Here is a 21,912-nt window from a genome sequence, read left to right on the forward strand (position 1 = left end):
CGTCAGGGATTTTCGCTTATCATTTTATATAGTAAACTTTGGTAACTTAAAACGTTTATTAACTAGTACAATTACCAATAACATTTCTAAAACAGCGTTTAAATACAAAATGTATTAAAAAAACGAATATAAATTAATAAACACATATTTACAAAATTGTATCGCATAAAAAAACAGCAATGACCACCGAATAACAAAAAAAAGTCATAATTTGCAGGATTATCATAATTGCAAAAAGTATTTTTCGAAATAAAAGATTTCGAAAAAAAAAATTAATAACTTTATATTGCGAAAAAGATCTCATTCAAGGTCATTTTAGTTATTAAACTTATTCTGGATTCAATTCACTAGTGAAATTTCCCCACTTGCTAAGTATACGACTAAATAAGCAATGAATAACTACTCATTAGAATTGAAGTATTTTACCCGGCATTAGATTATACACATCAAAAATATTATAATGCAAAGTTAACGGTTTTTTTATTAATATAGCTGTCACCCCGCTCGTTAACTTAAAGAATGCTCTCTCAACCCCCTTGTGGGAATTTAATGAAATCCTTTAGCTGACCTCTACTCGGTGAAAGGGATATTTCTATAACATTTCCAAGCCTCAAAGCATTATGGTTCCAAAGATATTGTGATGAGTCAGTACATTAGTGGAAATTTCTGTGATGTATATCTATACTAATATTTAAAAATTTAGTAGATATCATAATTTAGGTAAATTAATAACTCATACGTCATTTTAATGGCATAATAATTATGAGTAGTCAAAACTGATTGTGCTTATAAAAAAATCCTTCAGTTCATATGAGCATAATAATAACCTTTAATCTTTCTCAATTGACTTATTATGACTACGAAGTTGAGGAAAAGATACTTAATTAATCCATTTATTTTTCTAACTTTTTGTCATATATTTGTTGCTTTAAAAATACATTTACATTAGTTGTTATAGTTTTTTAAGATGTATCCCAAAGATCATACCACTATGTTAATTATAGATACAATATGAACATGTTTGTGATAAAAGAATAAATAATCAACATCCAAAACAACATGTACATAGGATGGTCTGTTATAGTTGTAAAAACTTTAAAAGCTGAATGTATAGGTCAAGTCAGCAAAATTCATAAAGCTTTTCCAACTTTTATCAATAATCTTATTTAAAGTGTTCACTCTGAAGTATGTTACATTAATTTATTTCTTCTATTGCAATGCAAAAGGCCAATAAATTCTGTGTAGTAATTCAAAATTTGAAAACACTTTTTTATTATATTTTCATTACATTATTTATTTCTGAAACCATTGATTTTACCATACATTGATTGACAGCAAATGATGACCATTTCACCATTCTTTTATTTTTTAAATGTACCTTCAATGAACCTGTGTTAAAAATATGCTATTACTTATATTATTTATTGAAACTGAGATTGATTAAAAATTACATTGACAAAATTTTTAATATAGTATGCTTATAGAACATCTTATGGCTTATAAGCAGAGACACAAAGCGGATGCCTATTTTCAACTAAAAAAATCTTTGTATGTGGAAAATGTAACAGATGTGAACATTAACATTCACAAACCAATGCTGTCTGCAGAGTATTCATTTCTAATAAATTAGACATCATCACCATCATCATCATATCTGCAATAAGATGAAAAACTAAAAAGGTTTGATATGACCTGTATTGGATAATGGATGTCGGTAGCATGAGCTATGTACATAGCCCACTGCCACTTTAGACAAACAATCTTTTGGGGTATGTTGGTATGTGTGTGTGTCCTCCTAATATGTGCTCAATATTCAAATAAGTAAAATATCTTAAAAAACAAATTGATTAAGAACAAAAACCTTCTAGAAACAAAATAAGTAATTAGTTTATTCATCGTCATAACTTTCAGGATCTGCCAGCTGTTCTGATTAGTATGATTACCTTCCACTTGAGTATACCTGAGAAGTTTTCAGAATGAATGAACTTCATAATAAAGCCACAGTTAATAATGGAATATTGGATTTAATTCTATTTTCAAGAATTTGTAACTAAGTATTAATAGAACTTGCCTTTTCCTGGGAAAGAAATTTACCTAAAGACTACACAACTACAGTGAACAAGCTCTAGACCTAGTCAATTAAATAATTAAAAACAAATCTATAGTAAAATTATATGCACTGAGGTAGGCAGTGAGAGGTATAACATTGAACATTGGAATCTCTATGTATATAGATTAGCGAACATTCAGTCTCTCCTGAAACAGATTAGGGCATCAAATTTGGTTAAGTAATTATTTCACTGTGAATGCTAAAAAGTTATTAATAAATTTTACTTATCATTTATTAGTTACATATAATACTTTGTTAATATATTTGTAAATGTTGAAATACTCTAATTAAGTTAATGTGTTTTTTTTTGTTAAAATAACAACATTGACTTTATGGATTTGTAAATCTTGAGTCAAATGTATATTTCTTTTAAATTTTTCACTATGTTGTACACAACTGTGAATGATATCTCCACTCAATGTCAGTTTGTTTCAAACCATAATATCAAAACCCTATACTGAAACTCCTAGGCTTGTCTATGATGGGGTTATGACCTCCCAGCATCTTACCTTGTAATTTCTGAGAAGAAAAGTTTATGTCACTATGGGGTTGGCAAATCTTTTAAAGATGAAAACCTTGTAAAAATTAATATAAAAAATAAGTTAACAACAACATAAGCTTTTACAATAAACTCCCATATAATGCATCTAATCTAATGTGCAATTAATTTAAAAAGTTTATTAAACAAACACACTTAGGAGCACTTGTATTACAGTGTAAATTATTGTTTTTTTTTTAATAATACAACTTTCAGAATTAATTTTCATTTTTACTGTACCTACAATATTTATAAAAGCAATCACAAAACCTGACTGAGATTATTATCAGTTCTTCTCTTATCAGGCATGTATGGAAGCATCATCACAGAGTACTGCAATCCAATTGTTGTAAGTATCAAATTGGGCTCTATAGGCAGTCTTATAGTCTATAAGCAGGAATATACCAGTAATCAATGTCAATGAATCACAGTGTATAATGTTGTGAATACATCAATAATTTTAAAGAAAATAGGACCACAGAGTAAAAACTGAAAATAATGATAAAAAGTGATATAAATCTCTAACAAAGTTTTAGACAATTCACTTTTATGTTTTATCAATAAAGATATTTTTAAAAACTAAAAAAAAAACAGGAACATTCACACATAAACATACATTGCATCAGTCTTAAAATGAGACATCATTTTTTATTACATCATTGTTCAGAATAACATTATCAATAACCTAAAAAAATTGTTCTCTAAATGACCTTAATGTCAATAGATTCAAGATAAGAGATCAATGACTCATGTCAATAAATATTAAGGTCCTTTTTAAGCTGTTTCGAAGTGAAACTGCAAATAGAATATAAGAAACCTTCAACTAAATTTTGTTTTTAGCATTTTTTTAACAATAAAATAAAAATATAAATCCTTGCATTAATATACATTAAAATTTAAATAATGATGCTAATATAAAAATAATGACTTTTAAACGAAAGATTATTTAACAATAATACCTAGCTTTTAAACGACATTTTCTTTCAAAGAAGTCATTGTCTTTTTTTAAAGTTCAGTTTCTGTGTAAAGGCAAAGTAATCGTTCACAAAAAAAGTTAAACTGCGAAATGTCATGAAAATACATAAAAACAAGCCAACTTTAGCGATTTCACGGTCAAGTGTAGCAATAAAAAATAAACATTCAATGCACAGATGAAACAAAGGCTGTACATGACACTTCGCGAATAAAAAAATCAATGTTGCTAAAATATTGTTTGAACAAGACGTTTGAAAACACTAAAGATGATTTCACTCTTATCACTATTTAGGCAATTAGACGAATATTGCGTAAGTTACATCCCGTTCAAAATACAACGCAAATAATTGACGTAAGGTAATAAACATACGAGAGCTCACCTAGTACAAATTCCCAGGCATCGCAGCCCAGGGAACGTTCGGGAACTATTTCTAAATCCAACATCGTGCACAAAACACTTAATATACACTAAACTAACTATCTTTCACTTCAGAAAACTAAATTTTAACGATTAAATGCGCTGTTACGCTGCCTTTCTTTGTTTGCCAACTTTAGTTTTCAACCATTTTGTATTTGTCAGAGGAACTGTCATTACAAACAGCTGATTGTATTTTGTCAGAGAGGTATTAGAATCAATTGTTTTATTGAATATTGTGCGTTAAAATTGATTGTATGATTTTTATATTCATTGAAACCGTATCAACGTTCATTTTGTCACTTAATTTAAATATCAATTAAGAGCTCTCCTTTACAATATATTTCTTTTATCATCTGTATCTTCTTACTAAACAAATGTCTACGTTAAAAACATTATGGTACTTTTAAGCAAATATGTTACAAAAAATGTAATTTCGTAGCAATAGATTTTAGTTAAAGATATCAAAAAGTATATGACTATAAAAATAAAACAGTGAAACTTTCTTATTCAGGTTCATGGTAAAACTTTCGAATAAAGATAACTTCAAATTCAATTGAAATAAAGAGATTTTACAGATATCACTTTGTTTCCCTATGTATTGTTTTGGAATATATAGATAATTACATACACAATACAAACATGTAATTCATAGTATATACAATTTCCTGTTGCATACGTAAAAATCGGTGGCGACGCTATTTTTTCACGTTTTAATAGGCCATTATCGTATAAAAACAGAGCTTTTTATTTTGTCTCTATTACCAAGTTTGAAAATATTTCTCAAAAAGAAAGTAATATTAAACTTAAAAAATGATTCTAAAATAATAAGTTTAAATGTCTTTTGTTCCAATATCTGTGCATGTTTAATATTTTTCTCAATAATTGACGAATACGTCTCTGTAGTAGAATAATGACGCATGCGTGCCGATTGTGAAGGCAAAATTTTATGTTGTAAGCACTGTTTTATCTATATCTCTTTCGCACACTTACAATGTTGTCTCACTATCCTTTTCTTTTATAATTTGTTGTCCTGTTTTCACTAATACTGAAGTCATATTTTTGTCTCTGTCTTTTACATCACTATTGACAACTTTAAGAATTTTCCTTACTCTACATTAAGTGTTTTATATTCATTACTCGCAATGCACAGGTCAAGTATTACAATACGTTAGTAAAAGGTAATGTATAACTAAATAAAAACCTATATAAATATATAAAATACGTTTACAAATTGTTTTCGTTTCGTTTAATCTGAATCACGTATCACTCTCAGACAGCTGGTCTACATATAAAACAAAGGGTCTTTTGTTATTCTTTACAAATGAAGAAATATTAATATAATGGAGCATTAAATTATGTGATAATCAAAAATAATGTAAGAGATAAGTTAGATAATTCCGATACTTTTCCCGCCATTAAGAATAACCTTGTGACAGTCCCAACACCCACACTTTCAGCGTAACGTAATTATTGTGTAAGAGTTATATTTATAATGTCATATTCAAAAGTTTTCCGTTGTCAGTTTTTGTTTTGATTGGTTGTAATTCAAAGTTTATTTTATATAAACTATTCTTGGCCACTGTTGACGTATTGTGTCAATCTTACGTTTGGATTGTATATTAATTTGTTGTATGTTTACAATTTTAAACTTCAAACTTTACATTGTATCGACATTAGTTATTCGTCGGTATTTTCTTTTAAAAATGTTTACTTAAAGTTTCATTTCTTTAGTTGTTCGGGGATTTCTACCATTTGTGATGTACATACGGCGTCTAATTTTAGACTATCAATATTGTAATGATTAAATAATTGTATCAAATACTTTTTGACCTTTTTTTAAAGATTTTTTTGGGTTCGACTATTGTTGCTGCCCAAATGACATTTACAGATTCCGCGAGTTTGAAGTGAAAGAGCACACACGGTTACTAGCCTAAGATCTCCTTAAAGATAGCAAAGCTTTTGGGCGCCCAGGTGAACCACGGACCGGGCCGTTACGTATTCCTTTTTTACCCGATTAGGAGGCCGACGAACACTTAGATCACTTCATTAGGCGCTCCATGGAGTGACTAAACTCAAAATCGCACACGAGGGGACATCGACTTGGGCTTAGCCAGGAATAGCTACTTGATACGAATGCGGAAGAAACTCCAGAAACGCTTCTATCTAGCATAGTCGGATGTTGTTGTTCCATGTGATATAGGATACAGCCTCGTTTCCGATTAGAAAGGTTGGTTAACGAGTAGCGAAGGTGAAGGTGTGCTTGTCTTATTTACTGGAGTGGCAGTCAAAGTATTAAAGTAATGCCTGAAAAGTAGTGTCACTGTTTTACCAGTGACATTTTACAATTGTTTATCAATGCATAGATTTGATCGAGCACTAATAATCATTTTGTTTACAGATAACAAACTTCACGCAATGGGTAAAGTGCAACAGTACGGTCACTTTTACTAACTTTTACAAACAATTGTTCCATATGGAATAACCACGCGTTTACAATCACACAAGTTTTTTTCTTACATTTATGACAAAGGATCTAAGAGGATTTAAGATACTCTTCTAATAACCATTAAAAACACATTAAAATGAGTACTGTGAAAAGGTACACTTTTATACATTATAAATATTAATTAATATTATTACAGACTTTGGATCACCTGTGTAAGTTGCGGGAAGAATGTCAGAAGAATTGATAAGAATTAGGATTAGAGACTTATAAAAAAGTTGCAGAATTATTTATAATAATGTTGCTGTATGTGAGAATAATGATAAAAGTTCAATTCTTAGACACCAATTAATGTATTTAAAATAAAAGGAAAATAATTATTAACTACTCAGTTCTTTTTATAATATATTTTAATTTTCCCCTATTTATCTTTTTTCTTAGTTTCTTTTTGTTTAGACTTCTTATGTTTTGATTTATGTTTCTTACTCTTTTTCTTTTTAGATTTCTTTGATTTTACTTCTCCGGCCTCTATCCAAGAGTCATCATCAGAAGATGTTTCTATTTCTTGGTTGTCCCTTTTCTCTTTACTTCTATAAGTGGGTTTGAAATTATCAAACTGTACTGTGTCTTCGACTGTTTTCTTTAAATTTTCAGGTATTTTCGGGCCATAGACATTAGAGTCAACGGCTTCGTTTTTTTCAATATTATCTTTGTTGTTTATATCATTAATTGTTTGTGATTTTGCTGCAGTGGAAGTAATTGTTTCTGGTTTTTTAACTTCAGCGTTTCTCTTCCAAGAGTTGAGCTCGTCAAAGTCTATGTTAGCGAATATCCCACGTGGCGGTGATGAATTCCTCTCGATGTTTTTCGGTGTTTCGATGAAATCATCAGTGTCGTTCGTTTTTGAACTCTCAACGGGTGCTTCTTCGTTTTCACTGTCGCTGAGGAATATTGACTTGTACAGGTCCATTTTATCGAATTTCTTAATAGTTTCTGTTACTTTAGTGCCTTTATCTTTGCTCTTTAAATCTTTTTCTGATTCCTTTAGAAATAGTTCTGCTACTGTCATTCGTTTGTTAACTCCAGTTTGTATAGTAAATGGTTCTTCTAGTTCTTTATTTTCTTTTTCATTTTCTTTTTTATTTGTATCAGTAGTAGATTTATTTGATTTTGGTATAACATCCATATTCAATGATTTGGAGCCGCTAAATTTGCTTTGTTCTTTTGTGAAGCTCTCCTTATCGTGAACAGATGATTCTAAATACGAAAATATCGAATATGACACTTTTGATTTATCTTCTTTTTTCGGTTCGTCCCTGGAAAAAATTCAAACAATGATAAAATAATATTATTATAATTAAGTGTGAATTCATTGTAATAACTTGTGGGATAAACCAACAATAAACCTTTTTCCTTACTATATTCTATTGCTCATAAAAAAACCAGCACTGTTCTATACAAATGTAGAATGCTATTAAATTAATTCGGTATTAGAAACGGAAGCTAACAGCCATAAGACAGTTAATAAATAGTGCAAACAATAGACTGGAATTATGTATCGTAATTTTATATAAATCAATATAATTTTATTGCCATTATCTTTATGAGTAATTTAAAACTAATCTTCTATGTGAATACATATCATAAACATAGTTTGAAATTTTATTAATAATAAATTTTATAATAAACATCCTACGAGAGGTAACAATAATATGTATTCGAGTTATTTTAGGTAAGAGAGAACTGAATAATATATTAAACGTTGGTCATGGCGTAAAAGTTTTAAAAAGGTAAATACATATTACACATCATGTGTATAAAGTAATCACTTTAAAAAAAATTCTGTTGTAATGTGACGGACACGTAGTAAACAGAATTTTAAAAACGCTTATTTTACAAATCATTGATTTTTATATAGGATACATTATTTAATGCACCAAATAAATTCTTATTCGAGCAAATATTATTTAAAAGGTTATCAGGTATTATCAAAATTATTTAATTAATAATTAATCTATAGTTAACTTTGATTTCAATTCATGTTATTAAAACATTTAAAAAGATTCTATCTCACCTAGTCGTTCCTGGTTCTGGAATGTTAAAACGTTTGCAAACTAGAGATTCGGGACGCCACCCAGTTTCATTTCTTGTAATTGGGCCGAAAGCTCCTATCTTGGCCGCTTCAATTTGTTCAGGTGTTGCCAGACCATAGCTATTTGAGCTCTTCGCAACTGCACAGAGTGGGTTAAGGGCATCATCAGGTTCCGAGGCGTGCGTGAACCTACAGTGTAAAAATAACGATCAGTGATTACTAAATAACAAAAAGTTTTTAAAAATCATCATCATATCAACCGATGGACGCCCATCGCAATGCCGAGGCCTGCCGCACGATGACCGGTCTTGGCCTTATCCAGCTAAGTCCTATGTCATCAATCCATTTAGCCACGTTTACGGGCTCGTGGTTGTAACTCATGTCATCATACATGGCCGTAGGTTGCACGAGCGATGTATCACGCCCACAGTCATTTCAGACGAGGAATTCTTTGAACTACATCGGTGACCTTTGTTTTTCTGCAGATAACTTCATTTCAGATTCGATCTCAAACGAACCTCCGTATATAGCCTCTTGTATTGCACCCTGAGTGACCTTGAGCATTCTTAGGCCAATTGTTATCATGCGAAAGGCCCATTGTTATCATGCGAAAATTCAAAAGTGAATGAAAATTATATTTTTTAGCGAATATTGAACCAGGATATAATTTCACTAACCCACACTCATTTTCCCTTTCTCCCTAATTTTAACTCTATTTTTATACAGGATATCACTATAACAGATATTAAATAGTAACAAATAAATGAAATAAATATATAAATATTACTTCGAGAAACGAACTACCCACCTTTCCTCCATTATCCCCGACAACGGCTTATACAACTTAGCTGCCTGTTCGAACTCTACCATCTCTCTGTTCCTCTCCCACTCGCTTAGCCTATCCACGGCGTCTCCCTTCATTAATATGCTATCCTTGTCTTTCAAGTAACTCTCATATCTTGCCTGTTTTCTAGGATCGCTGACAAAAGGCTTAAATACCTTGGACAGTTCTTTACCAGAGTCGCTAATTGGTATAAAATCTAATTCTTTTTTCTCCATTCCATTATCTGGAGAGACAAAGCTGACATTTCTTCCGACTACCTTCGCAACAGGATCAGTTTCTATTGGTTTTTCTTCTTTAACTGTTGGTTTTTGGAGAGGACTCTCTCCAAGTAAAGCGCCTCTTGCTTCTGCTGTTAGCTCATGACGGCCCAGACCTGGTAAAAGTACTTTATTGTAAGTCATTTACAATATTGAATCTATATAACTAATTATAATCCGTTATGAACTGATCGTGCTGAGTCTGAATCACATATAAATTATAGTACAATGCATTTGATTTCGCAAAAAGGTAAAACTGATGACAAAGCTGTCTTCGTAAAAAAAAAATTAAAGCAATTCTGACTTCCCAATTCAAGATACCTTCAGTGAATTTATCTTAAATTGCCTAATGCCTCTTAACAGTTTTGGTATAAAGGTTAAAACCACAGATATTGTTTGGTGTTACACTTTTATGGTTTGTAATATTTTAATTGTAATTTAATTTAATATTGTTTATTGTACACATTAGGATACATTTAAATAGTTTTATAATAATAAAGAAGAAAGTAGAATGGGTGGTCTTATCACACCAGGTAATCCCTTACAGACAACCATAGCATAGTAGTTAACTTGTATAAAACATACATATATATAAACAAACGTACATAAACATACATACATATGTATATGACATATATTTATAATAAGTTATATTTTTAAATCTTTTTATATATTTATATAACATCAGATTATTTCTGGAACCGGCTTCCAGAACATTAGAAAGTTTATTTTAAATTTTGATCAAGTAGAAGGAATTGAGTTCAGATGAAAATGAAAGAAGACCACCTTAAATCTGATACGTGGGTCATCAGACCCGAGCACCGTACCTGGCCCCTCTTCTTACAACGCGATGGGCACGGCACCCACATGGTGCGTCCATGAAAATAGAGGTATTTTACTCCTATTTGATTTTGAACCCCCCTAAATATTTTTCAGTACGTATTTGAGGGCGGTAACGCCCCATTAAGAAATTGTGCTATATAAAATGGTATTTATAGACATTTAGTATTATCTACTTTCGAGCAAATTGATAACACAGACAATTATTTAATTATTAATGTGAACAAATGGATTTATTTTGGAACGGATTCTCACTTCCTCTATCCGATACCGCGAGTTTAACAGAACGCAAAAGACTGTAAGACTTCTTTTAAGATAAAGAAACTCGTGGGCTCCCGGAGGAGCTTCGGCGTTGGCCGCTACAAAGTACCATTTTATCGGATAGTATTAATTTCTACAAATTTCTACATCTTATGTAGTTCATTTCTGACTACTTTTCTATAATAAAGTAAATGCTTTAATTTGTTTAAATAATAAAGCATTAGAAAATTTGTTTTGTTTTCGTACGAACTTTCTTAACTATACTAGTAATAATATTTCAATAGTTCATGTAGTGAGAATTATGACTATTCGCTATATACCTTGATCTCTCGGCATTTGTGTAGTGGGTTCGAATCTGGATCTTCGAGTGCCCGCGGCGATGGGCACATAATCACGCGGTAGAGCTGGCGGAGGATGTGACGGCACGGGTGGAATCGGTTTACTCGACTTTACGAAACCTTCTAACACCTAAATGTAATAAAAATCGTAAATAATTAGATATAACTCAAACATTTCAATAACATTACAAATGTGCTAATGGCGATATTTTTGTATTATTCGATTTTTACAAACAATCTTACGTATTATTTTTATTCGAGTAGGAATTAATATGCTCTTTTAAAGTTGTACACTATTACCGGTTCGGAACATTGATCTATTGAGAAGACCAATGATGAATGAAATTTAACATAACTTGATGTATGTTATAACATCAACAATATAAAAGTGAAATGTAGAATACATGAAGTTTATAGCAAACTGTCAAGCAAACGAAATTCATAGTGAACTGTAAAATACACAAAGTTTCAATAATCGTTACATATTATGAAATTTATAGTTTTAGTGTAATTTTTTCTATAAAACCTTTCACAAAGTATTAGGAAACGTAAATGAAATCGGTGAGTCGTTCAGTTATGGCGTCACCAAGAGAAATAGATATTAAATTTGATTAAATTAGGCTATTCCGTCTAAGTGTTTGGAGAACGCTAAACCTTGAGTTAAAATCGATAGTTCGCAATGACTTGTACTAATAATGGGGACATGAACTGAATAACTTTCATCTTATATAATAACATTGTTGTGACACTTACATATAACAGTTTGACAATGGCTTTAGCCTTTTTAGATATTAATACAGAAAAAATAAAAATAAAACAATTACATTAGAAGTTTTCTCGTTGGCAGTCTTGGGTTTCGTCTCTTTATCAAGACCCCCAATAGCGAAGTCGTAGTGGGACATGTCATGTGAGGCGTATATGTCGTCATCATCTGCTTCGAATGCCCCCACACCGAACGCCTGGCCTCGTATTGACACCTGAATATGTACATAAAAAAAATTATCAAATAGTTTATCATTATTTTCATATTTCAAATCCTTAGTTCCACTTAAAACAAATAGTTCTACGATCAACGAAAAAACAAGGAATATATTCATAGAGAATTTATATGCGACATGACATGATGCCCACTGCAAGGCATATACCTCCCCAAAGATGCTTGCGCTGCACGCCCCAAAGACCTTCCATTAACTGATCAATAAAAATAAATATAAGTATGAAAAGGACCAATATTTAGCCACTTCCGCACATGCGGTGGTAGTCGTGCAATGAAATGCACCGCCCGCCAGCCCGCTGATAAATGCGTATGCGGCAAACAATGCGAATCACACAACCGCCACCACCAAATTACTCAACACGTGTTTCACCCCTCCACGGGGCATCTTCAGGAGTTATGTTACACCGATTAGTGCCAAACACAGAGTCTTGACTTGCACGACTGCCACTGCATGTGCGGAAGTGGCTGAATATTGGTCCTTTTCTTACTTAGGATGGACTTCCGCGAGGTAACGCCTGATTCCATTAAAGATATAAGTATAAAATTAAAAACTTTCAACAAAATTGTAATACCTAAAGAATGCGGCGAAGCAAGTGTGTAAAGGCGAAATAAAAAAAGAGTAAATAAGAATATGTTAAAAATGAAGAAAGATATAGTAAAATAAGTTGCGAAGGATGACAAAAGAAACCTAATAAAAAAATTTACTGAAAAATTGTTTACAACTGAAGTAATCTGTCTGTCTGTCATCCTATCATAAAGATAAGGGAAGGAGGCCCTCAAAAAGGGGGGTTTTTTTCACGCCGCGTCTACCGGCACGTATTCGCCATCCGAGAAGTTGCTAGAGGTATAACAGCGATTCGAAGAGAATATAATCTCTTTCTAAAATAGGCTTTCAAATTAGCAATGTTAGGAATATTTATAATTTAATTAGGAACGCAAAACAGTCTAATTGTTGAAGGTGTTCGCCAATAGTCAACCTTGCCCTTTTCTCTACAATACGGTGGACTCGGCACCAGTGTTGTGAATCCAAGACTGTGAAGCTCTCTTGTAAAATATTTTTCATAGTAAATGCTGTTATAAATCAATGTAACATTTTATATATAGAAAAAGACACTTGTCTACTGTCACCACCCGATTTGATGTACTAAGCTCGAAAGCAGACCTCTGAAACTTCAGTTTGGACCAATACATTATTTTGACGGCTTGGGCTGATGCCTTATAGAGTGATCAAGAAGCTCCCGAGAGGAACAAGGGGGTTGACTACCACTTAATCATTATATTGCTATTGTTGGACTAAGGTAGCAATTATTTGCCTATGGACCTCAATTATCTGGTCACATCACGGATCTCTAAGAGAGGCCTTAAGTATTTGAACAAGATAATCTTAAGTAAATTTCAAATGCTTTAATGGAAGACATTAATATACCTTCTTTCCTTTTTCTTTCATAACAAGATGACTTTTAGATGTTCCAGCTCCACTGCCGTATTCACCCACCAAATTTCCGAGTACAGAGTGTCGACTGAGACCGGAGTAGCCTAACCCAAAGCGATCGTTCTTACGCTGAAGACTGTAAGGTTCATAATCGTCTGGCGCGAACAGAGTGTCATAGTCCACCTCTGAATCTGAACTTTCTTCTTCAGACTGTCCCCAGTCTGAAGAAGAAAGTTTTAGGTTTTCCTGGAAAGAAAATGATTTCATTATTCTTTTTATAGAAAAAAAATCTGTAAGTCTCGATGCTGCTAGTCTGGTACTTCTGTTACAGCTTTATTGGTAGTCCGCGAGTTAAAATTAAAAATTTTCCTTCAGGTACACTATTTCTTTGTTCGTAGCTGTTGCAGTCGCTTTACGCTATTTGTGTAGCTCTCGGTGTTGAAGTTTTCATCTTACTAAGTTTTTGCTGGCGGTCTTCTTACATGGGCGTGACTAGTACGTGTGGTGACCAAGGCCGCCACGGCCTCCCTGCTTATGTGAGGCGGCGCTTGATCTCTTTCGCAGTCGATGCATCATAATCTTAACATTGATACAATGACAGTAAGGAGTAAATTTTTATGATTATTTATAAGGGGATATTACTACAATTTGAAAAAAGTCAATAAACCGTTTTTTCCAAATTTTTCGAATGTTCCATGCACAAATAGTATCGATATAAAACATATACACCTAAACTACAGAACATATAATTTTTTAAGAATTTAAAAAACATAAATGTAGATAGATAATAAATCAAAATATAACGTTTTAATGAGTGATTAAACTATGAAAGTGCATAACATCAGTCGCCCGTCAATTGTTATATAAGTTATTACGCAAGACAAAGTCAAATCGTAATGGGATGAAACAAAGCGATCGTGTTCCTTGACTGCCTCCCTTCTTTCGTTAAGGATAACGAGTTTTTTTTTTATTAATTCTAATTTGTATCGCTAGTGTTTTTTTACAATCTTTTTTTTCGCTTTTACTAAGCGCAGACAGTTGGGAGAGGGTTGCTGCTATTTGATACGGATCTTTCTTCTCCCAGCTGCGAGGCACAACAGCGTTTTATAATGTTTACAATTTTTATTACACAATTTTCTTTTATGGGTTAAAGTTAAAGCTAAAATTTATACATATTAACAACAAAATTTGTAAGTTTTACACAATTACATTAAGGATAACGAGTATCTCTGAATCTCACATATTCCCCGAATATTGTCTGGTCTATTTATAAATTAAGTGTATTAAACAGCATTGGCAGGTAGTTTTTAAAGATGAGTACGATTTTACAATGTACACATTGTGTATTGTGTGTATTATGTCCCATATGCTTCAATAATCAATACAATTAATCAAAAAAGCTATATCACGTATTTTTAAAACACTTGTAGTTGGATGTATTAATAATTTTGATTATGCGATTTGTTTTTATATAGATAAAATTATAATAAGCGAGTATATTTTTTAATCTATTATAAAAGTCTAATAACGGAAACACGTCAATGAACTTAGCATTTATTCATTTTTTTCATTGGCAATAATTTTAAAAATTTTCTGAGATTATCCATGACCTGTTTTATCATCCAACGATTTGACGTAGATTTATGGGACACACGTATATTTATAATACACATTAACACTTTCATCTAATTATCGCGGTCTTGTTCGTTGACCAGGTAGTAATATCATATAATAACTATTGCGTCCTTTCTATACAGAGTGATTGAAAATAGGCGTAAAATGTTCAAAGGGTAAATAAATAACTCATTTGTTAGTAACATGATTTAAACATTTCACATATGTACCTAATATTATTTTACTTTGTATGCAGTAATACCAAATCTGCAGGGACAGTTAGTAAACAATAATTCATTTTAATATGTAGTGATTTAAACATTTCAGCCACTCTTTCTTACTACATTATCATTGTGTATTAATTGTGCATACCATATGTTAATTGCCAGCGAATGAGCTATATCTTCACTTCATTAAAGTGTTTACACCTATTTTCAATCACCCTATATACAAAAAGGGTAAAAAATAAATAAAAGATAAAAGGTACTTACATCCTTCATTTCCGTTGGCATGTAGCATCCATATACCTTATGCTGCTCCTTAGCTTTTCGCTTCGCAGTCTTTGGCAACCGCTCACCAGTTCCTTGGCCTTCACGCCAGCCCATCGCTCGTAGCATTTTTACAGCAGCTGTCTCGTGAACAGCGCGAACCAACTGCTCTAACACAGGTTCACCTGGAAAATCATTCTTTTACATCAAGCTTACATTGCTGCTTAAGTGGCATTTTCAGAAAGGAGTTCGGGAGAGCTGAGTCCAGCTTCATGAGAAGCTTCGGCTTGGGTTGCTACATATCACAATTTAACCAGATTGGGAGACTACAATGTTCTCTTGATATACAAAGAACATGGCCGCTGGAGCTTTGAAGTGCTGGAGAGGAGATTATAAAGTACGGACTAAGACACTCACAAAGGGCATGAATGCAGCTTCCAACTATACTTTTTTAAATTAAAAGGGACATCAAATATCCAGCAGTGGACATTCTAATGGAATGATGGTAGCCATCTTCTTTATGAAACCAGTACCCGCTTTCTTCGTCCATTTATTTCCAGTAAATTTTTGACTTGATCTTTCTTTTAAGTCCGTGAGCCATATAACAAACGAGAAAAAATTAGAAATTTAACATTCCACATCTTAAATTCAAATAATGCTCTAGTATATATAATATAATATATATTCTATAATAGAATTTCTATACCAGAAATCCGAGCGTTAAAATCGCGAGTGTTTAATGTGGGGGCCAAAATTTTGACTAAGATCAGGGTAGACAACATTGTCTCGAACCATTGAGCTAGCACTATAAAGGTTTTAGAATTAGCTATAAAAATGCACTCTCGTATGGCCTATCCACATACCGAGTATTTTTTTTAATTCTAAATCTCCATTTTGGGGGCATCTCATACACCCCTAGCTTATTGTAGGAAAGGAACATTTAGATTTTTAATAAATTTTTTGTTTAACATTTACCACTTTGAAAGTTTTACATTTATACCCTCCCTTTTAAAAATATAATAGCCCTGTACATATAATGATTAGCATTGTGTAGCAGTCTTCTTACACTTTTTAGCATGTTTATATAATTACCTGGTATAGGTCCATAATGGAACTGCTGAGGCCGTTGTCGCTTTTGCCCGGAAAACTCATTTTTTGTGTGCAATTGTCGTGGTGCTATACCAAATTCATCACGGTCTTCATCATCCATAAAGTCTTCGGGTCTTTGATTCTGTGTCAATTAAAATGTAATAATGGATAAAGTGTAGCAGATCCGCAAGTTGAAATGGCAGCAGCTGGATGCAGTATTTTTCAACCTATTATGTGACAAGCCATACCTTATAACTTTGCCATGCCTTTCTAATATTCTTACGCACTCCTATGTAACTTACATATTATATATTATTTATACTAAAGTGAAAGGGTTAAATTTGTGTTAAGTCCACTTTGAAATTGGCCCCCTGTGGGGCATGGCTCCAATATTGGAAAACTCTGTTCTAAAGTATAGGTCATGTATCAGCAAACACGGGATACCCACAAGGTGGACAGACGATCTTGTTAAGGTCATCAACACTAGATGAAGGGCACATTAAACTGGTCCAATTGTAAATCAATAGGAGAGGTGGTATCCAACAGTGTATGTGTTATAATTGAATTGATTAATTTTAATCTTCTGATTTTGAAAAAAATGTGTATTTTTGTCAAATCATGAAGGTGTTGAATTAAATTGTAATTCATATTGGTGACTGTATACATATTATATGGTAAATATACATGACATTGAATTAAAGGAAAGATAGATTAGAAATGTATGTAATGATCAATTTTTTTAAGAAACAATAATTTAATGCATACAGAAAATTGTGCTTTTTCCGAGCGAGAGCTTTTAAAGCTAGTTGGAGTCCATCCCTCCGGTGTGCCAACTGTATTCCCATAGCCAGCTGAGAATCCACCAGTAAATGCTCCATGAAATCTACGCCTGCCTTGAGCATCCACAGCATATTGGTCTGTTTGTTGTTGAAACATTCTTTTGGCAGGTACTTCATCTGAAACCGCAAATAATTATTTTTCAGAAACAGAAACAGAGTCAAAATTGGATTGTATTAAGAAAAATGGAATGGATACTTTTCTAGGATATTACTTAACAACACTACCGATGTGTCTTTTGTAGTCAACTTAAATTGGAGAAAAGCTTAATTTTTTTTACTATATTATTTTGTAATTATTTTTTAGACTGTGATATATCAGTTTTCGTAATTATTTCAAAAATCAATTAATTATATTAGAACTAGGTTTTGCAAATAAGAAATACGTTTTAATTATAATATCACGTATTAAATTTAGATTATGTGAATACTTATAAAAATACCAAAAAAAAACGCTTTTAAGCAGGACAAAACTTTAAAGAATAAATTGTATATTAATACCTTCTTCGTAAGGTTCAAGAGGAGTTCCATAACGAATAACATTTTCATCATCTGTATCTGAATCACTCATTGCACGAAATATAATAATATGTACTAATAAATATACAATTTTGACACTAGTAAGAAAAAGTTTTTAAGTTACAAAATATAAACATAACCCAACATTATTGACGTTATGTCAATCTAATACTTTTTTAGAAAAATGGACAACACACGTTTCTATCACTAAGCCTAATAAAAATGATGAACGGAAATTGTCGACGGGATAAAGTATAGTTCTATCTTACGTTCTTTACTACATGTAATTATTACATAAAAAATTATCGCTGCCTATCCAACCCATATTGCATTCGAAACATCTCATTCAAAAATTGCAATGATAACAAAGGTCTTCGCCCAGTGTGTAGTGCCGGTGATGATTAATGAGATATCTAAGACGTTAACCCACGAAGACGATAGAGAGCGCTATGCTTGAAGTTTCACTGACTAAATCGCATTAGAAGAACTTAGTACACGCTCACCGACATAACTAAAAGAATTGTTAGTCAGAAGTGATAGTGGGTAGGGTACAAAGTTTGTGGAGCTGAAAGCCGTAGGTGCTAAAAGGTTTACGTATGATGATCATGAGCTTGTAGCAGCAGCGTAACTTATCCACTAGGAGGACCGATGTTGCAGTCTAAGTCGCGGAATGCACTATATCGATCAACGTGTTGATCTTTGTGGGCTTTGCCTTGCAGTGGCCATCTATCACCTGACATGATGATAACAAAAATAATAATTTGTTGAGTGTACCATATAAGACGAAAGAAATATTACTTGCTGGTATTAAAAGACAACATATAAACATATAATTTGTATATTGTAATACTAAGAAAGGTATGATTTCAAATAAGAACTAAATCTGAAAGTTTACTAAAGGCAAGTCTTTTTGCATTCATCCACCTCCTAATTAGCTCCAAGACTAGGGGAGCTATTCTAAGATAAATATTTAGAAGTAGCGAACATTTAGATTAGAGAGGCATACGAAATTCAACAGTTTGAGATCGTTCAAAAATTTGATAACTTTCGTAATTATAATGTTATAAGGCACGGGCTAACCGAAAAATGTGACAGTGAAGAGTTACACAAACGTGTGTGAATCCTGGTTTGTGACAGAGTGAAAATTTATAGGAAAGTTGCCATGTTACAGCCATTATTTTACCTGGCATTAAACCGAAGCAATTATGCGAGTTTGCGAGTTTGTAGCCACAATTGTTTACATGTTAGTTTACATCTGTCATCTGTGTCTTGTTGTTCGTTCTTGTTTACCTTACGACTAGGCATGTTTTTGGACCTTGTTTTTTATTTAACTCGTGAATTGGTATGTTCTTGTATTGATTTCGGCTAATTCTTTTGCTTGGTGTTTCTTCCATAATGATGGCAAGTACATCCGAAAACTCCGTAGCCAAAAGAATAAGACGGCATTTTTCGGCAACCGAAAAGTCGATGATATGTCTTTTGTACAAATCTTTACGGGACACTTGTCCAGATGCTTCAAATAATGAAGTCATGAAATCAATCGCATCATCTATAGGCGTTCATTGGATGTCAGTATATAGAACGATGAAAGAGAAGAATACTACGGGTGTTGTTTCACCGCCTAAAAAGAAAAAACCTATCGCGACTGTATTTAGTACAACCGATAGTTCTACAAAAAGTGCTCTGAGGAGTATTGTTCACCAATTCTTTTTGAGAAATGAAATTCCTACCTTGGACAAAATATTACAAGCAGTCAACAATGATGAAATTGGACCATTTAAAAGAACTACACTGCACAAGCTATTACGAAGCATAGGTTTTAAATTTTTCAAACGAGGACGGAACAGCATGCTGACAGATAAAGATGACATATATTTTGGTAGAAGAAATTATTTGCGTGCTATCCGAAAGGCCAGAGAAACGGGTAAAACTATATTTTATTTGGATGAAGCTTGTGTTGATGAAGGCTACACCATAACCAATTCAAAAAATCATTCCGGTAAGTATGTCCTTCTATTCCAAGTTATTCAGTTGTTTGATTACCTGGCACAACTTAACATTTTCATCTGTATCTTTCAGGCAAAGGATAATAAGACATAGCCTTTCTTCCTTCCATGTCACTTTTGATAGAGAACAGCTATTTTATCCTTTTTCAGAAATTCCCAATTTGTCTGTACATATGCAATTATGATTTTCTCTCCTTTAATGTTTAAGTGAACTATTATCTTCACCTTTTACATTATTTCCATTGAAAAATTTTTACTTGAGTTTTATTTTCTCTTGCAGATAAAGGGAAGCAGTTGATTGTGACACATATTGGAAGTGTGAATGGTTTTGTTGACGGAGGACTTATGGTGTTTGAGTCCAAAAAGGGTCGACACTGCCATCAAGTTATGAACCCCATTGTTTTCGAAGAGTGGTTCTCTCAAATTCTCCGAAAAATTCCAGATGATTCAGTTATTGTTTTAGACAGTGCCCCATATCATTCCCGAACAATTGAAAAAGTTCCTACAACCAACAGTAATAAACAAGAAATAAGGTCATGGTTAAAAGAAAAACAAATAAGTTATGAAAAAGATATGCTTAAAAGAGAATTACTAAATGTAGTAAAAAATCATAAAGAGCAATATGAGGCATACATAATTGATGAATTAGCAAAACAAAATAATAAGATTGTGCTTCGAATACCACCTTATCACTGTGATCTTAATCCAATTGAACTAATATGGGTGAAGGTAAAAGAATACATTGCAAACAATAGAAAAACCTGTGAATTAAGTGATATCAAACAATTACTAAATCAAGGTGTTTCAAAAATTACAAGTGTTGATTGGAAAAATTGTATTAAACATGTGGCCGAGGTCATAGAACCAAATATGAATGCTATGGACCATAACATGGAAACAATGACTGAAAATTTTATCAATAATGTGGGAGATCTGGAAACAGACAGTGAATAATATGATCATATTAGGTGGACTGGAAAGTAATGTTGTTTATGTGGGCATACTTTACAGAAAAAAATGATTACCATTCCGGGATTGAAAAATTTTATACTAGATGTCAAAAGGTTGTTGATAAAGATGTTGAATATATTGTTGATTAGAAATAAAAACTTTTTAAAAAGTAGGCATGTTTAACTTAAGAAAGTGACAATACTTTCCAGTCCCTCTAATATATATGATATATTATATAGTATTAAAAATTACAGATATTTCACCTTATCTAGGTGTGGGATGGGGCTGTGTGTACTAGTATGTATGCAACTTTTCATTGCAGAGCAATTAAATGACATTCATATATGTTCAAAACAACAAATGTCATCCATTAACCTGTTTCTGAGTCTACTTTTTATAAATTTCCTGAATTCACAAACATTTGTATTTATTATATTAATAAGATTATTCCAGTAGTTATAGATCATAAATAAATATGCATTTATGTAAGCTTAGTAATTTAGTACTTGGGATTGCCACACACACACAGCACAGCACAAACCTTGCAGCTTGGTAAATTGAACTATCTATGCCTGTCTTTTATTTTATTAAGGACAATTATATGAAAATGTTTTTCTTATATTCCACTTATTTATAACTTAGATTTGCTTGTATTTTATTTAAAACTTAAAATTGTTGACATTAAAATAAAGTTGTACTAAAGTATCATTGAAAATGATAATTAATATAGTATTCAGTGTAATTATAATATAGTTAAATTTTTAGATGACTATTTTATACAAAAAATTATGTGGTGTTTAGATATGCAAAAGGTTTATTTTAAAAAATGCTGACTTGCTGAAAATGCTCTTATAGACTAACTGT

General features: G+C 32.2%; 3 protein-coding genes across 3 annotated transcripts in view; 1 reads left to right on the forward strand and 2 right to left on the reverse strand.

Moving 5' to 3' along the window:
• The window catches only part of LOC137925477 (PHAF1 protein CG7083), a 28,142-nt gene extending 23,963 nt beyond the window's left edge, over positions 1–4,179 (reverse strand). Inside the window, exon 1 of the mRNA XM_068768924.1 lies at positions 4,004–4,179. Coding sequence (XP_068625025.1) covers positions 4,004–4,067 — 64 coding nt within the window. The 5' untranslated portion in view covers positions 4,068–4,179. The remainder of the gene's footprint in view (positions 1–4,003) is intronic.
• Positions 4,180–6,877: 2,698 nt separating this feature from the next.
• On the reverse strand, positions 6,878–18,212 carry LOC137925444 (G patch domain-containing protein 1 homolog). Its single transcript, XM_068768883.1, has 10 exons — positions 18,074–18,212; positions 17,502–17,692; positions 16,740–16,878; positions 15,647–15,832; positions 13,540–13,766; positions 11,941–12,093; positions 11,099–11,246; positions 9,385–9,793; positions 8,559–8,765; positions 6,878–7,800 (listed from the first exon to the last, which is right to left on the reverse strand). The coding sequence occupies exons 1-10, from the start codon at positions 18,141–18,143 to the stop codon at positions 6,906–6,908; spliced, it is 2,625 nt and encodes an 874-aa protein (XP_068624984.1). The 5' UTR covers positions 18,144–18,212; the 3' UTR covers positions 6,878–6,905.
• Positions 18,213–19,358: 1,146 nt separating this feature from the next.
• On the forward strand, positions 19,359–21,719 carry LOC137925509 (uncharacterized). The gene is made up of 2 exons (XM_068768965.1): positions 19,359–20,090; positions 20,378–21,719. The coding sequence occupies exons 1-2, from the start codon at positions 19,487–19,489 to the stop codon at positions 21,049–21,051; spliced, it is 1,278 nt and encodes a 425-aa protein (XP_068625066.1). The 5' UTR covers positions 19,359–19,486; the 3' UTR covers positions 21,052–21,719.
• Positions 21,720–21,912: the final 193 nt, after the last annotated feature.

Source organism: Battus philenor, unplaced genomic scaffold (assembly GCF_028537555.1).
Source record: "Battus philenor isolate CCGP_79_NKW_IND1 unplaced genomic scaffold, ilBatPhil1.0.hap1 SCAF_27, whole genome shotgun sequence".
Taxonomy (NCBI): domain Eukaryota; kingdom Metazoa; phylum Arthropoda; class Insecta; order Lepidoptera; family Papilionidae; genus Battus; species Battus philenor.

Coding starts and splice junctions, on each gene's coding strand:
- LOC137925444 (XM_068768883.1), bottom strand. CDS start 18,143: ATGAGTGATTCAGATACAGATGATGAAAATGTTATTCGTTATGGAACT. Junction 13,767..15,646: donor AACGGAAATGAAGGATGTAA/GTACCTTTTATC, acceptor TTTCTTCTTCAG/ACTGGGGACAGTCTGAAGAA. Junction 12,094..13,539: donor TGAAAGAAAAAGGAAAGAAG/GTATATTAATGT, acceptor GTACATATTCAG/GTGTCAATACGAGGCCAGGC.
- LOC137925509 (XM_068768965.1), top strand. CDS start 19,487: ATGATGGCAAGTACATCCGAAAACTCCGTAGCCAAAAGAATAAGACGG. Junction 20,091..20,377: donor CAATTCAAAAAATCATTCCG/GTAAGTATGTCC, acceptor TTTCTCTTGCAG/ATAAAGGGAAGCAGTTGATT.